Source organism: Camelus bactrianus, chromosome 13 (assembly GCF_048773025.1).
Source record: "Camelus bactrianus isolate YW-2024 breed Bactrian camel chromosome 13, ASM4877302v1, whole genome shotgun sequence".
In the NCBI taxonomy this organism is placed as follows: domain Eukaryota; kingdom Metazoa; phylum Chordata; class Mammalia; order Artiodactyla; family Camelidae; genus Camelus; species Camelus bactrianus.
Window position 1 is genome coordinate 50,677,578 of NC_133551.1, and position 17,671 is coordinate 50,695,248.

General features: G+C 38.9%; 1 protein-coding gene across 1 annotated transcript in view; it reads right to left on the reverse strand.

Moving 5' to 3' along the window:
* Positions 1–3,710: 3,710 nt before the first annotated feature.
* The window catches only part of LOC105072757 (uncharacterized), a 33,048-nt gene continuing 19,087 nt past the window's right edge, over positions 3,711–17,671 (reverse strand). The window contains exons 8-12 of the mRNA XM_074375966.1: positions 16,131–16,311; positions 14,600–14,685; positions 9,645–9,771; positions 9,216–9,314; positions 3,711–5,426 (exon numbers count right to left, since the gene is read on the reverse strand). Of these exons, the coding sequence (XP_074232067.1) occupies positions 4,291–5,426; positions 9,216–9,314; positions 9,645–9,771; positions 14,600–14,685; positions 16,131–16,311 (1,629 nt within the window). The 3' untranslated portion in view covers positions 3,711–4,290. The remainder of the gene's footprint in view (positions 5,427–9,215; positions 9,315–9,644; positions 9,772–14,599; positions 14,686–16,130; positions 16,312–17,671) is intronic.

The window sequence follows — 17,671 nt, forward strand, 5'->3', positions numbered from 1 at the left end:
ACCCATTGACAGTATGAGAAGATTCTCGTCACCATGTAAGATCAGCCTCTCCTCAGCCAAACACCAATTTCTGGTCATTGAATAGGGTGTTACTTAGTTGGAGAAAGCCAGAAAAGGTAGCCCTAAGCTAGAAAGTCAGGGGAGATGGGAATAAGTTAAGCACTTAAGACTGAGCCAAGCTTCTGCTAAAAACAGGCAGCCTCAAATGTAGGACATTTGAACCCTTGAATCAATTAGGGTTTATTCTTTTATCAGTTTGAAAACCCAAGAGCTCTAGCTTCAGGTGAGGCTTGATCCAGGCATAAAACAGTGTGACCAGAATTGAGATTTCTGTCTCCATTTCTTGGATTTAGTTCCTCTGTGTTTCTCTACTTATTGGCAGCCTCCTTCCTCTTCCACTGCCAGTATCTCCCAGGGCAACAGTCTTCCAGATTTATGTCCAGTGGAAAAACAGGAAGTCCAGAAATTGTCCCATTGACCCTGATTACTGAAACGGGGGTTATATGCTTGTCTTAGCCAGAATCTTCTCAAAAACAGAGCTTGAGGCAAGGACTGGAGGCTTTTTTTTTTTTTTAAGGTGCAAACCCATGCTAGCAAGGGCAAGAAAAGAAGGAAGTGTAGCAAGCAACAGTGTGAATCAAATTGAAGTGGTATAGGACTGGCTATTGCTTCATGTCAAGCCATGGTCTTCCATACTGATTCCAGAGTAATTTTGTAAAATTTAAATCCCATGTTAGCACTTTCTGGCCAAAATTCCTGCAGGATAAGGCTGATCTCTTTATTTAGTAAATTTAGCCAAGAATTCAAGTGTTCACCCAAAACTTCACAAAATGTTGTGTAGTATTCCCTGAGGATGTGACACGAACTAAATCTGGGAGGATGAGTAGGAACTAACTAAAGAAGTTGGGCAGAAAGAAGAAAAAAACCCAGCACAGTTGATGAGCAGAAACCATGAAATAGCATGGAATATTTAGAGGACTATGAGCTCTTTATGGCTGGAGAAAAGTATGCTTGGGGGGAAGTTTGGGAGCTACTGCTGGAAAAATAGGCAATGCTCTATACCAATTGTTCTATTAAGGAATCTGTCCTTTATGAGAAACCATTTAGGGATTTCAAACAATAATTTGATTAGTTATGTGTTTTAAATGATCTCTCTAGCAGCAGTGGGGAAGATAGAGAGATGAGTCCATTAAATACAGAAAAAAAAAAACAGGAATCTATTTAAGCAGTTAGGAAATGCTAAGAGCCTCATTAAAGCACTGACAATGGGACTAGAGAGGATACATACTGAAGAGATCCCAAATAGGATACATAGGACCTAGTGATAGATTAGGGGAAATGATCAATAAGGGAGAGGGAGAAGTATAAACTGGAGAATTGGATGAGGGGTGGTACCATTTCCTGGATTAAGGATTACAGATTTTATTGAAAAAATTGAGTTGAGTTTTGAACATACTGACTTGGAGGTGACTATGAGATACCCAAGTGGAGATATCCAGTGGGATGTTGAATATAATGTTCTGGAGCTCAGGAGAGATTTCTAAGATACAGATGTAGATGTGAGACATGTTGGGATGTTAAAAAGATCAATCAGACAAAATGTATAGCTTGAGAAGACGATATGCCTAAGGACACAGCTCTTGGGAAGAACATTCACATAACCGCAGAAGAAGTGCCTGTGGGTTAAGTAGAATGAATGAATAGGCACTGATAAAAGGCAGAGCCAATGGGTAGGCTCTGAAGCATGACTTTTGAAAGATCTTGGGGCAAAAGGAGATCTAAGAAGTAAAACCCTTATAATGGCAAAGTGCAGATGTGTTAAGTTATTAAGGGCAAGTGTTTGGAAAGCTAGACTAACAACTCAGAATAAGTGCTCGAAAATATGACTCAGGTGAAAGGACATGAGTAATTAAAGAAGAGGATTCTCCATTTCTTCATCTATAAAGTGAGAAGTTCCAATTAGGTGAATTCATAGACTCTCTCCAATTCTAAAGTTCTGATCTGAAGAGCTGGCATTGAAGAGTAAGTAGGATTCGGAACAGCAACCCTTTCTCCTGCTCTCCCACCGCTCCAGCAGCCCTCCCCATCACCCCACCCACCACCTCTTCACGCCATCCACATGGTTCCCACAGAAGCTGCAATCTCTGCCTACAAGTGACTTGTTTAGAGGTGGGCAGCTGACCAAGCTGGGCCAATAAGAGGCCTTCCCCAGGATTTTGAGATAAGCGAGAAAGAGAAGACAGCTTTTCTCTGGGTGATGGAAACTGAAGATAGTAAAATCTAAAGCTGATGGTAAGCATGATTTGCAATGAGGTGTTAAAAAAAATCTAGAATGAAGAAAACACAAAGCAGAGGTGAGAGATGGAGAGAAACCTGTGCCTAGGTTTTCGGTGTTTCAGGTCCTGGTCTCTGTCCACCGTTATACTGTATCACTGCCTTGAATTACAGGAGATACACTAATATCCTTCTATTAACACCTCCCTTTGAGACTTAACTAGCCTCAGTTGATTTCTGTTACTTGCAACTTAGAGTCTCAAGTAACATATTTGATGTAGTCAGGGCCTGTGTGGGAAGGAGAGAAGTAAATGGAAGAAGAAGTTATAAAGAAGACTAGATGTAATGAAGGATCCTAAGTGCCAGGATTTGGTTTATAACTGGAGTAGTGGCTGTGGGGATGGAGATGAGGGGAAATCCATCAACATTTTGCAGAATCACTAAAACTTTAATAAAATTTTACCAGAATGAAAAATGAACATGTACAAAATCATTGTGGTCCTGACCTTGGCACTCAGCTTTCACAACATAGTAAGCAATGTCAACTAATTAATTAATGCTCATTCATTAATTAATGTTTATTAATTAGACAACTGTGTCCTAGCTCGTTTCTGTCTCCCTCCACATGTGAACTGTAACTTGCTAACATAGCCATCCTTTAAAATGCTACGTGTGGTCAGTTGATCGTCTGTGGTATACCCTGCCATCTTAAGTACCCTGATTCAATTGTCAGTTTTCCTCCGTTCCAAACAAAGGGGTTACAGCCAAGACTATACTTACTAAGGCAGGTGGACCAGTCTCTTTAATGGGACTCTTATTCATCAGACAGTTCCAGGTTCAGAAGTCAGGGACTAGAGCAGTTGGTGGAGGGATGTCTTCTCCTTGTCCAACTGAAACTTTGGTGGGTTTGGCTGCTATTCAATAAGATGCACATTTCTCTCTGGCTTCAAGGACAGCAAGTGCTGCTCCTTCTGGGGATGCAGCTCACCTGGTACTTCTAGGCTATGTTATTGAGAGAAGCTGATACTTCTTTGATGGATGATGATAGAGCTGTTGGTCCAGGAGATGCTTCAGCACCGGATATGGTTCCTATAGTTCTATGTCTTACTGGTGGGAAAATAAATTGGTCCAATCTCTGTGAAGGTCAGTTTGGCAGTATCCATTATACAAATGCACATAAATCCCAGTTCTGGGAACTTACCCTATGCATGTACTTATATGCGTGAGAAATGAAAATGTTGACTACTCATTGCAAGATCATATAAACAAAAGATCAGAAATCCAAAAAAGTCCATCTGTAGTGAAATGGCTAAAGTATATTCAAATCATGGAATACTCTGCAGCTATGAAAAAGAATGAGTAGGCACTTTATTTACTGATATGGAATGACCTCCATGATATACGGTGAAGCAATAAATGTAACATGCAGATGCATCTGTATAGGAGGCTGCTATTTATTGTTAAAAAGAAAAAATGTGTATTTGCATTCTCTTGGATGTAAACTGAAAAATCTCTGGAAAGGCGCACAAAACACTAGTTATAAAAAACGGTTACTTCTAGGTAAATTTTGTGGTGGGGGATGGAAGAAGGCTTTTCACTTGTAAAAATGACTGTGTCTTATGAACTTCATACCATGTGAAAGTTTTCCCTTTTAAAAAAAATAAAATTTTAATTAAAAAAATAGGGGTGGTGATATTTCAAACAGTAGTTTCCAAATGCCAGTCTGAAAAATCAGTCATTGCCCATGAAGATATTTAATCTACCATGAAATCATAAAAATAATAATGTATGAATTTTCTATTCTGTTGAATTTAATTTGAAGGGTCATCCTTTATTCTTGATTAAGTACTTTGTATGGAGGTATCAGTAGTTACCAATGTAGCATTTATTTACATGGTGGGCAAAATCAGAAGTTGGCATCATTATGTCAATTCCTCAGATTTACAGTCCTGAAATTCAAAGCATAGAATGACTGATTTAGACTTGGTTTTTGTTCTCATGTTGAATAATCTGTTTTTACGCATTATTTTGGAAGGCATTCCTCCTGTGTATTTCATGGTGTCGAGTAAGAGATGAATTATAGCTGAAGGCTTTTCCACATTCATTACATTCATAAGGTTTTTCTCCTGTGTGATGCCTCTGATGTTTCTTAAAGGATGAATCATGCCTGTAGGCTTTCCCACAGCGGTTGCATTCATACGCTTTCACTCCTGTGTGAACAGTTTTGTGGTTGCTAAGGTGTATCCTCTGCCTAAAGGCTTTCCCACATTCCTTACATTTGTAGGGTCTCTCCCCAGTGTGGATTCTCTGGTGATGCGTCAGATATGCTCTATGACTAAAAGTTTTACAACATGCAGTGCATGCATAGGGCTTCTCCCCAGTATGAATTCTTATATGTTCACTAAGGTGTCTAATCTGTCTGAAGGTTTTGCCACATTCATTGCACGTAAAGGGTTTCTCTCCAGAATGAGTCCTCAAATGTTGGATCAAGCTAATGTTCTGGCTGAAAGCTTTCTGACATTTATCACATACGTAGGGTTTCTCCCCTGTGTGAGTTCTATGGTGCTGATTAAGGGATGAGCGATGTCTGAAGGCTTTGCCACATTCTTCACATTCAAAGGGTTTCTCACCAGTGTGGATTCTCTGGTGTGTTGTAAGGGATGCGCTTTGACTAAAGGCCCTTCCACATTCCTTACACCTGAAAGGTTTCTCACCCGTATGAATTCTCATGTGTTCAGTAAGGTGAATGGGTTGTTTGAAGGCCTTTTCACATATATTACATTCATAGGTTTTTGTTCTTATGTAACTCGTTGGATGGTTAATTACATCTAGTTTGCATCTGTTTCGCCTTCTAGGTGTGTCACACTTACGGTGCTTCTGTTCTATAACAACATCTGAACTCACAATATTTTTGCCGAATTTGTCAGTTTCTTGGCCTCTCCTCTTGTGAGTCAAGATGGGTTGTCTCGCGTCTCTTTCAGGGGTATCATGGTGCCTTTCTAACTCATCATCATATTTGGAGACTTTTCTCCATGTGGAATACATGACATCATCCCTCATGAACTTTCCCATCATCGTGCCGTGATTTAACTGTTTCTGTAAAATGTCGTTCTTTGCAGTTGACGCACTGGTTTCTGTCTTACTCTTCAAGTCTGAAAGAAATGGATAAATGCACATAACTCATCTTCATTATGCTCTGAAAAATCAATTATTATACTGGGTATGGAATAGAGATTTAGATAACAATACATATAAAGTACATGAGATTTTGACTATATTTATATATGGTTATGTAGCCTGGAGAGGAAATGGGAAATTAAATTAAGAAACAATGACAACAGATTTCTACTGTATAGCACAGGGAACTATGTTCAATATCTTGCAGTAACCTATAATGGAAACGAATGTGAAAATGAATATATGTATGTATATGCATGACTGAACTATTATGCTATACACCAGAAACTGACACAACATTGTAAACTGACTATACTTCAATTAAAAAAAAAAGAACAAACAGGGTAAAAGTGTGATTTTTACATACAGAGTTAAAAATTGAACATTTTATTCCTTTTCTATTAATACTAAATAATGAAATTTCAGGGCTGTGTCTTAACAATATGCCTTTTTTTAAAAACTTTTTTTATTGAGTTATAGTCATTTTCCGATGCTGTGTTAGATTCCAGTGTAGAGCACAATTTTTCAGTTATACATGAACATACATATATTCATTGTCACATTTTTTTTTGCTGTGAGCTACCACAAGATCTTGTATATATTTCCCTGTGCTATACAGTATAATCTTATCTATTCTACATATACCTGTCAGTATCTACAAATTTTGAACTAACAATATGTCTTTTTAATTGATAATTACTTTGGAAAACATTCTCAGAAAGATGAAAAGATTTCCCTTTTCCCACTCCAGCCAGTTCAAAAAATGAGGTTTGAAGTAAGAACATTCACAAGAATGTCAAGCTCTCTATTATTGAAGCTTGTATTAATATTCACACATTGTTTTGCTTCCTGTAGTTATTCACCTGTCCCAGGAAGTGTTATTTATGTAAGAAACCCAGCCTGCTATGTTGCAACGATTGTTATGTTCTATGAAAATATCCTTTAACCTTTAAAATTCTGACTGTTTTTTTTTACTTGATAATTTATTGTACCATGACTAATATTTCAACTGACAGCTCTGTATTCCTGAATAGTGTGACTTCTCGTAGGGTTTTTGATCAACATAGAAGGATCATTAGTACTTCCAAATTCCAAATTCTAAATGAATAGAGGCCATAATAAAGTCTGTGCTCTGCAGGCCCCCAAATAGGGAAAGAGGAAGAGAAGAAGAGGAGAGGGAGAGAGAGAACAGGCCATCTATGACCCCCTCCAATTCAGTATCCAAGCTGAAGCAGGTCCAAGCTAGGGGAGGAGAGAAGATTTAACTTTGAGGTTGGGAGTTTTTATTATTGCACCGAACTAAACATTTCACTAAAATCAGACTGTTCTTGTTATTTAAAGGGACTGGACTATCTACAGGACCTCTTTGAGATTTCACCCAGAGGCAGGGAAAGAACATTTGTGGTAGCTTTTATTATTATTTTCATTATTATAAGTTGAAAAAGACAAATCCCAGGAGAATGGACAAATGATTGGAATTAATAACAGAGTGAAACAAGGTGGCTGGCTAGAAGATCAAAACCAATCATGTTATTACACACTAGCAGCAAAGAGGAGGCATCATTTAAAAAATTTATAGCATCTGCAATAGCAACAAAATGTAGGTTCTTCAGGACGAATCTGACGAAGGATGTACCATGTGTAAAAGACCTTTTATGGGGGAAAATTCTGAAACTATTTTTTTGTATTGGTAAATATCAATTAGTGGAGCAATATACCATGTTCCTGGACAGGAGGACTCACTGTCATACTATTAATTTTGCCCCCCCCCAAATTGATCTATAAATTCAAGTCTATTCCAGTCAATGTGTATGTGTGTAATCTGACACATGCATTATGTAATTCAAATGGAAAAGCATGGGGCTGACAACAGCCAGGATGATTTTGAAGAACAAGATATTAAGTCTCACTATGAAATACAATAATTAAGACAGCTTGGCATTACAGTAGGGATAGAAAATAGAAAAATGGAACAGAATAGAGTCCAGAAATAGACTCAAGGAAACCTGGCAGGTGACAGAGTGGCATTAACTATTCAATAAATGGTTCCTGGACTGATTATCCACATGGAAAAGGTGAAACAAGATCCTCACCTCACACTACATAAAAAATAAATTCAGATTTAAACCTAAATAGGAAAAGCAAAATTTAAAAATGATCAAATAACATATATATTTTTCTATATATCAGTAAGGAAAAAAATAGAAAAACTGGCAAAGGATATAAACAGGTAATTTACAAAAAAGAAATCCTGGATGGATGGCCAGTAAACATGAAAAATATGCTCCCTCTTATTAGTCATCAGGAAAATGAAAGAAACAACAAAATACCATATTCACCCACTAAATTTATAAAAATGTGAAAGGTTGACAATGCCAAGTGTTGACAAAGATGCTGAGTTCTGGAAACGCTTAAAACCTGCAATTGGTGCAACTACATTGAAGAGCAATTTGGTGAGACCTAGCAAAACAGAGGTGCATCTCCTCCATGGCCCAACAAGTCTGCTTCCAGCAAGTATCTCAGGGAAACACTTGCTTATATGCATGAGAATATACATACACGAAGATTTACTGCAGCATCTTTGTAACCCCCAAATTCAGGAACACTACAAATGTCTATCAACAGGAAAATGGATAAAGTGTAGTTTATGAATACAATGGAAATGAATGAACCAGAGCAATATGGGTAAATATCAACAGTGTTGAAAGAGAAAAGCAAGTGGGAGAAGCATATATACCGTTTATTTAAAGAATAAGAACATGCAAAATAGTATTATATATTGTTCGGGGATATACACCACATGACATAAAAGTATGAAGACACATATAGCAATGAAAATATTTAACCTCAGAAGAGCTGGTTATTTCAAAAGGTAAGAGGGAAACAGTGGGGCTTCAACTCTTCTATTTCTTAATCCAACTGGAAGCTACACAGAAATTTATAATTTTCTCTATGCCTTTCTGAATGTCTAAATATTTCATAATAAAAGCAAAGTTAAGGAGATTGTTAAAGACCACTGGACTTGATGAGAAGGAATCCTGTGGTAATTTTTCTTGCAGAAATTTCCATAACAAAGTAGTTGTCACAATAGATTAAGATACATGAGTCAAAAAGCGAGTGAGAACAGAATTGGGATTGTAAAATGGAAGCTGGGGGACTGTGGAGACAGAATGCAAGAGAGAAGAGTAAAGATCTGTAGAATGCGATGGCAGTCCTGACCAGAGATCTGTTTTCTGTGAGGAGAGACGACGTACATCTGACTGCTTAAGAAAGGAACTCTCGATTGGCAGACTTTAGGATGCTGAAGAAAGAGGAAAAATCAAGTTTAACCTTAATGAAGAGAAGACTTCTCTTCCCTCCAACTCCAGAGAGAGCTTTGCAAGGTCAGTTGAAGGAAAAGGGTGGCAAAGGGAGGGGTGAAATCGGGTTCAGTGCTTGTCCACTGGCCTCAGCCTTCCCCACAGCCTGGGGAGATGTGGGGCTCTCTGGCCTATATATTGGTTGCCTGAATGTTCTTATACACATGTCCCGTGAATGCAGTTCATATCAGGTGGTAGGGACTATGATGAATGTGTTTTTTGTTTGTTTGTTTGTTCTGTTTGTTTTTTTGGGGGGGAATTAGGTTTGTTTGTTTGTTTATTTAATGGAGATACTGGGGATTGAACATAGGACCTCATGCATGCTAAGCATGCACTCCACCACTGAGCTATGCTCTCCCCCTCTCTGGCCTACATATTAAAAGGTACCATCTGCCTTGGTCTCACCTGAACTCAGATCTCCTGGGCCTTCTTTCTCTGTCATCCATGGCTCCTCTCCTTTCTCCAACTGGGAAATCACACTAGGTTTGGAAAGTTGATATCCTGCTTATGGAGTGAAAAAAGAGTATGAATATTTCTGCTAAGGTTGAAGAACCATCCCTAGCATGTAGTTCCAGTCATCTGGCATTTAGGGTCTCTCAAAATGGAAAGGGGCACCGCAGCACGTCTTTCTATTCTCGTTCTACAAAGTAAAATTGTTCCCCCAAGAAAGGAGGTTCAGATACGCTCTAGCTTGATTTTCAAAGGAATGAGATATCTATCTCCAATACTGAACCCAAGGCCAAACTCCAGGGAATCCACAACATTTAATAATTAAGAAATTATGACTCTCCTGTAATAGGCAGGTTTCTGGATGTAGGTTTAGCCCATCCTTACCCACTGAGACTAGGTGCCCATAGTTCTCCAGCATCACTTCCCGGTACAGATTCTGGTGATCAGGGGCCAGCTGCTTCCACTCCTCCTGGGTGAAGTCCACACATATGTCCTTGAAGGTCAACAGTTCCTAGAACATCAAATATATTCCTTTTCAGTCAGACCACCTCCATCAAGGTCCAAGATGTCTGACAGTACTCTAAATCCTGAGAGATTCTAAACTGGTTTTACTGGGAGCCTCCTCTGGATCTGTTTGGCGATTCTCTGGAGATTAAGTAACTAAATATAGAGAAGTAAGAAGTAAATATAAATAAGTAACTAAATATAGAGGATAGATGGTCATATGTGTCTTAGAAAAAAATGAAGTAGGATAGGGAAACAGGGAGAGTCACAGTGAGGACCTTTCGTGCAGAATAGCTGGGGAAGGACTTCCTGCAAGGGTGCTATTTGACCAGAGACATGAATTCAGTGAGGAAGAGCCACATGGACATCTGAGGGGACAGCATTCCAGGCAGGGACAAAAGACCTGAGGTGAGAGCATCTTTGGCTTGTCTGAGGAACAAGAGAGTGGCCAGCATTGCTGGAGGTGGGCTAGCGAAGGGGAGAATGGGAGGAAATGAGATCAGAGGGGCTGGGGGAGGGGAGAGAGAGGCTTTCAGCACTTACTGTCACAAAGAAACCAGTGTGTTCCTGCCGAGCTGAAATTCTGGGGCCCTGCTGGAGTTTAATGCAAGATGAACAGAACTGTCTGGAACTGCGGTCTTACCTCTCCTTAGCTCAAATACTGAAGGGATTAAAACGGATCAGCCCCTCAGCAGAGGTAGCTGGGTTAATCAGAAGTGAACTCAAAGTGTATGTCAGCCAGAATGCAGCCACAGCTCTAGGGAAAACATGAATACTCAGTCCCTCACCTTAATCACCAGTCAGAGGAAAGACCTTAGAGTCTTCTGGAAATAAACAGAACAGACCAAACAAACAGACTATATCTATCTATCTATCTATTCATATATATATATTATTTTTTGGTGCTCAGTGGATATTTATTCACTTCACTTGATTTGATTTGATGTTGAGACTAGTTCATTGCTTCTTCCACTCAGTTTTTTTTAAACTTCTTTTTAATTGAAGTATAGTCAGTTTACAATGTTGTATCAGTTTCTGTATTTGACATCTTGTAGTAGCTTAAGGTGAAAAGGAATATGAAAACGAATATATGTATATTCATGTATTTTTAATTTGTTAATTATTTATTAAGAGAAACTAGTCCTTAGCCCAGATATTCACGTTTCAGTTGAGGAACACAGGTCAGGGATAAACCTCCATGGAACTCAACCGAAAGAAATTCTTCACATTCCAAAATCACTTTGCACTCTGAAAGATACCCACCTTCCTCATCTCCTCAAAACCTTTCATGGAATCCTAATTTCTGCAGAAATCTGCATATGCCTTCTTTCTTGGTTCAGCCACAGCAAACTTATAGTAAGCTGCAACCCCCAGGGATACAACAAATGTTCCAACAATATGAAATCACAGACGCTTGGCCAAAAGGCCATGCATCCGAAGTTTTGTCGAAGAGAGTTAATCTCCTCAACACCAAAGTCCTTCCAGGCTGATGGAGAAATGGGCCTACCTATGCATACGTCATTCTCCTCTGTTCTTTTATACACAATATCTGAATTGCAATAAAAAAAATTATTAGATATGTAAAGAAGGAAGAAAATCTGACCTATAAACAAGAAAATAAAAATCAAAAGAAGCAAAATCCCAGGTAACCAGGTCACTGGAATTAGCAGACAAGAAGTTTAAAGCAATTATTTAAATGTATGTTGAAGAATTTATAATAAAATATGAATAGGTGAAAACACCAGGGTAACCGAGGAGAAAGAAAGGCTAAAAAAGAACTGAAAGAAAATTCTACAACTGGCAAATAAAAGATCTGCAAAATTTACTGGCTACGCTGAATAGCAGATTGGACCCTGATGAAGACAAGATCAGTGAAACTTAAGGCAGGTCAATAGAAAGTATACAAACTGAAACACCAAGAGAGAGAGAAAGAGAGAGAGAAAACCCTGGGATAATATCAAATAGTCTAATATATATGTAGTTAGAATCTCAGAAGAAGAAGAGAGAATGGGTAAAAAAAAAAAAAGTATTTGAAGAAATAAAGGCCAAACAAATTTCCAAATTTAATTTAAAAACATTAACCCATGAATCCAAAAGCTCAACAAACCATCCCCCCAAAAAAAAACTCAAAAAAAAAAAAAAAAGTACTACGTCTATGCATCTCATTAAAACTTCTGAAGAGCAAAGATAAAAGGGAAGATCATAAAAGTAGTGAAAAGAAGGTAGGAAAGGAGAAACAAACAAACAAACAAAAAACAAGAAAAGTTGGTATAAAACAAAGAAACGAACAGAAAGACATCACATTTATGGGAAGAATAAGAATAATAGCTGACTTTTCATCCGAAACAATACAAGCTAAAAGATCATGGAACATCTTTAGTGTTTAAAGGGAAAAACAGCCACCCTAGAACTCTATATCCAGTAAAAGATCCTCAAATAGGAAGACCACATAAAGACAGATGCTGCGAGAATTTGTCACCAGAATACCCACACTACAGGAAATGCTAAGAGATGTTCTTTAGGCTGAAGGGAAATGATGCCATTTAGAAACTTGGAACTAAAGGAAGGAATGAAAAGTGCCTGAATTGGTAAATATGTGGGCAAATATGAAAGACTCGATTTTTTTCCTTTTCTTAATTCCTTATAAGACAATTTACTGTTAAAAGCAAAAATAAGAACAATGTACTGTGGGGTGGATAACATGTAAAGAGAGAGGCGCGATGACAATACACAAAGAATGGGAAGGGTAAGTGGGGAAATGACGCTTTCATATTATATGTGAAGCAGTATAATATTCAATGGTGACATGTTAAAAATGCATATTGTAAAAATATGAAAATGAATATATGTATGTACATGCATGACTGGGACATTGTGCTGTACACCAGAAACTGACACATCGTAATTGATTGTACTTCAATAAAATAAATAAATAAATAAATAAAAATTTTAAAATGCATATTGTAATGGCTAGAGCAACCACTAAAAACAGATCAAAGAAGTATAGCTATAAAAGTCACTAGAGGACATAAAATGGAATATTAAAAGACTACACAACCTAAAAGAAGGCAGGAGAGGAGCAACCAAGAAACAAAGAGTAGATTTGACAAACAGCAAACAAAGAACAAGAGTATACACTTAAATCCCACCATATCAATGATTATGTAACTGTAAATGGGCTAAGCAAGCAAGACCCACCTATATTTAAGAAGGTCACACTTTTAATATAAAGACACAGATAGGTTAAAAGTAAAAGAATGGATAAAGCTATACCATACAAACAATAACTAAAAGAACACTGAAGGAGCTACGTTAAATCAGATAAACTGGGCTAAGGAAAAAGAATATTATTAGGCATAAAGAAGAAATATTTCATAGTGATAAATGGTCAATTCATCAAGAAGACAACAATCCTACACGTTTCAGAATTCAAAATAAATAAAATAGAGTTGACATAACTAAAGGGAGATTTAGACCCTTTAATTAACCACATTAATTAGAGATTTCAACACTCCTTTCAGTAAATGAGAGAAGTAGACAAAAATTCATCAAAGATATAGTTTGAACAACCTATCAGCCAACTTAACCTAATTGACATTTATAGACTACTACCAACAACTGCAGTATATAGATTTCTTTTTTAAAATAAACTCTTTGAGATTATACATTTATTATATATTAATATAATTTCATTATAGATTTATATGCAGTTATAAGAAATAATGCAGAGATCCCATGTATTCTCTACTAGGGGCAAAACAGAGCTTTGACTGGAAAGGGGCACAAGGGAACATTCTGAGATGGTGGAAATGTTCTGTATCTTGATTTGGTTACATGGTGTATAAATATGTCAAAATAGAACTAAACACTTTCTTAAGTGTATTTTCCTATACGTAAACTAGAGCTCAATTTTAATAAGTTTAATCTTTTCCAGTGCTAAAAATCCCATCAGTTTCTGATATATGTCAGGAGATAAAAAATCAGAATTCCAGATAAGTTGAATGTGGAGATAACTCTTCAAACATTAGACTATTATTACTGCTTCTATATTACTGGAAATACTCCTGGAATGCATTTCAGTCCTACAGGGTGTTAGTATCTGAATTAGCTGAGGAAACTGGGATTGTAAACACCTAAAAAAAAAACACTGAGCAAGTAGATACAAGAGATAAGTTCAAATCCTATACTACTTTCAGAACTCAGGTTCTTCTCTCTTAAAACTCTTCTGTCCTTGAATAACATCACTTACTCAAGTCCTCATCTCTCATTTATTTCATAGTTTTCCTTTTGTTTCACTTCCACTTCCACCAGGCAGTGAGGACACCGTTTCCACACCCTGCTGTAACCACACAGCGTGTCTAATGTGTGTGGTCTGACCATTTCTTCTCCACTCATGTCTCCTTTGGCTGCAGTTTCAGCTCTGCTCCTGGTACTATTCTAAGAACCACCTCATGAAGTGATATGTGCACCTCACGAAGAATGTCAGAACTTTCTTTCTCACAAGTTTTAAGTATAAAATACTCATAAAAATTAAGGTTTAGCTTAGATCCCAGGGGTATCTGTTGGGTTTTAGGGGCTAGAATTATGTCACTCGTTTTGCTTTCTCTACAGAAATTTTCACAATGTTAGACCTAGATGTCAGTTAGAAACAAGCTTTCTATGAGTAGAGAAACTGCTGCCACTGGGGCCCAGTTTTCTATACGAGAGCAACTTGCACTGAGCTCCCTGGGTTGAACTTGTTAGCCTCAACACACCCCAACTCCAAAACAAAAGGCAAGTTATAATCTTAAAAACCAAGAAGCATGTCAAGAAAGTGACAGGAAACTCCAACCCACCTGGAATTTTGCTGTCGGGGACCTGGGGGTCACTTCATCCTTTAAACTTCCTCCCTGGGTCTCATCAGCATCCTGAGACAGCAGAGCTGAAGAAGGAAAAGAGCTATGAAGTTTGTATCTCCCCAAATCCCCCAAATAGAAAAGCTGCCTGCAGACCTGCTGAATGTGGCTCCTCTCTCATACATTCACAAAGAGGGACACTGAGAGTGACTCAAGAGCAGACTGGAGCCTCCTTAGTGAGGAGGAGCTGCAGGGCATTGCTTTGGGCATTAATATTTCCCAATGGTCGATGATGGTCCAAAAGCACAGATCCACCAGACCATGCCTTTGTTCAAAGATTCCTGACAAGGAAGAACAATATAGACACTTCCCATGGACTTCAAGGCGCTCTACAAGCTGCCTGAAGCGTTTCTCCCCAGCACTGATTTCCTCTAACCACCATCCTTTACCTGTGGGACACATGTCAACCACATTCTTAACCCTGTTAGACTGGAAGAGTCTCCATTCTCTGAACCACTTTTCAAGGTACCCAACTTTTGTATCCTTTCTCTGACTCTTCCATCAAAAACTTAGACAGTATGACTGAAAAACTGTGCTGAACACTGGAATTTGACACAACATTGTAAAATGATTATAAATCAATAAAAAATGTTAAAAAAAATTTAGACATCTTCTAAAGCCCAGTTTAATAGCATCTGCTTTGTGAAAACTGCTCTAAGTACAATCAGAAGATTGTTTCCTGTCTCCTGTCTTCCACAACAATTTTACCATAGAATATTCTTGGGCTCCATTCTATTCTTTTGATCTGGGTATGTGTCTGTTTCTATCAACTCATAATTAGCATTAGGGATCATTACTCATTTTTCCATCTGTCAGGATGCTTAGCAAAGACCCTGCCTGACAGAGCTAGAATACAGTAAATACAGGCTGAATCTGAAGACTTAAAGGTATGAACTAAGAGACCACATAAAACATAGGAATTCCTCTGTCCATCCATCTATCCTGATCAGACCACTAAATAATGTGTAACCTTGGACATGTTTCCCACTGAACTCATACATTTAAAGATAAAATGAGAGTAACCAAGCATGTCATTCCTTCCACTTTGCAGGAGAGGAAAAGAAAGAAAAAATGTTGGTTTGGGGCTAAAATGACTGAAACTTAAGAAGGAAAACCACTGGAGGGCTTAAGGGGGTAGAAACCTTTGACCCCGCTGTCTGTGAATCGCACGGATACACTTGGGAGCCGCTGGTGGGTAACACCCTGGATTCTGTCTTCTGTCATGTGTTTATTTGAGGATAGGGGATGGGAGCAGCATGGGGAACGTGTGACCAGGATTCAGTGCTGAGAGCCCAACATTTTCTCTCATAGCAGTCCCGTCCCCAAAGCCATAAGCATGAGCCCCAAGGAAGTGCTTTCCTCCAATTTTCTCCCCAAGGGGCTCCCACCATGAAGTGTGTACCTACCTTTCCACACATAACTTGAGAACCCTTCCCCCTCCTCCCTCCCGAGTCCATCATTCTACCCTCACCTTCTCCTTCAAACATCTTCGTCACATCCTCCCACAGGGGCGGCCCCTCCTTGGCCTTCTCTGGATGGTGCAGCTTCACCCAGGTGCTGGTGTCTGTGGGCAGGGTGATCAGGAGCTGCTGCAGCATGATGCTGCTGCCTGACTGGCCTTGTCCACTTCCCAGTGAGGAACCGGCCAGAGCCTACGCTGAGAGGCATCAAAGTTGCATGGTCCTCCTCTGATCACAGCCTCCTGCCCTCAGGACTTTGGCGTGTCCCTGCGGCAGGAGAACCTGGTGGCTCCTAGAGGCTGATGTGGCTTTAATAGCTCTGAAACACTGGCTCCTCTCTTAAATCAAGTACTGCCTCCTTGGGAGGCAGCCGGTTGAGTAGGTCTGAGTACATGCTTCTTTATATTCTTCTAGCAGAGAAAAAGGCAGGAGACGAGGGATCCAGAAAACTGATCATACAGCTCCAACCTCCAGAACTTGCAGAAATATACTTAGAGCTGCAAAAGATCCAAAAACAAGGATTTGGCATCAATATGGGAATAAGTAGAACCAATGCTTTGCATGTGGCTCTATCTCCCAGTTACACACACACACACACACACACACACACACACACACACAGCCAAAGACCCACACACACTCAGAGGCTCTGCCTTGACCTCCCTCCTTGTAAGCACATGTATCTTCTGCCTGGACACAGATTTGGGAGTTAAGAGGATAAGCTTAGACCTCAGACAGCCTGGGTTAGAATTCTGACATTTGTACTTAAAAGCTCTAAGGTACTTCAACTCTCTGAGCTTCAGTTTCTTCATCTAGAAAATGGGGATAATTGTACTTCATAGGGTGCACTGATTAATTGAAAAAATGTTTGCATACAGTAAACCCTTAATAAACATTATTATAGACCTTTTGCTTTAATGTTGCATCACAGCATTATCTAAGTTTAAAAAAAAAAACAATTACAGATCTGAATTTAAAGTCTGAGTATCTCAGCTGATGGAACAATCACATAGCCAAGTTTTCACATGGGCAAGCAGTGACAGACACATTGCCACCCACATGGATGTCCAGCAGTGGCAGCTCCTCTAAACCTCTCTGTTAAGACGCACCCTGGTTTCAGAAAATGTAAAAATTGGGGGAGAGGGGTATGACTTCAAATGGAGGAAGTAGAGAACTTGATGTATAATGAGGACTATTGCAGAACTGTTTGTAAAGGGAAAATTTGGAAACAACCCAAATCTATCATCCCATCGAACCCCCTGGCATCTGAACAGGTCTCCACAGCGACCAGATCCAGTGTACCTGGGCCCCAAGAACAGTCCTAGTGTTAGCTCCGTGGAAAGAAAGCCGGCCTAATTTTTTGAAGTTTGTGGGACAGGGTATTTGGCTTCTTTTTGTTTTTAGCTGTGACTGATGCAGAGAAAGGAGCCTATGGATTGGAGCATGTGGAAAATATCCTGCCCCTGAATATATAAAATGTAAAATGGTTTGCAACCCAAGTGGAGAAACTTTCAAATCTTACTTAGGAAACAGTTAAAGACAGAGAAGCTTT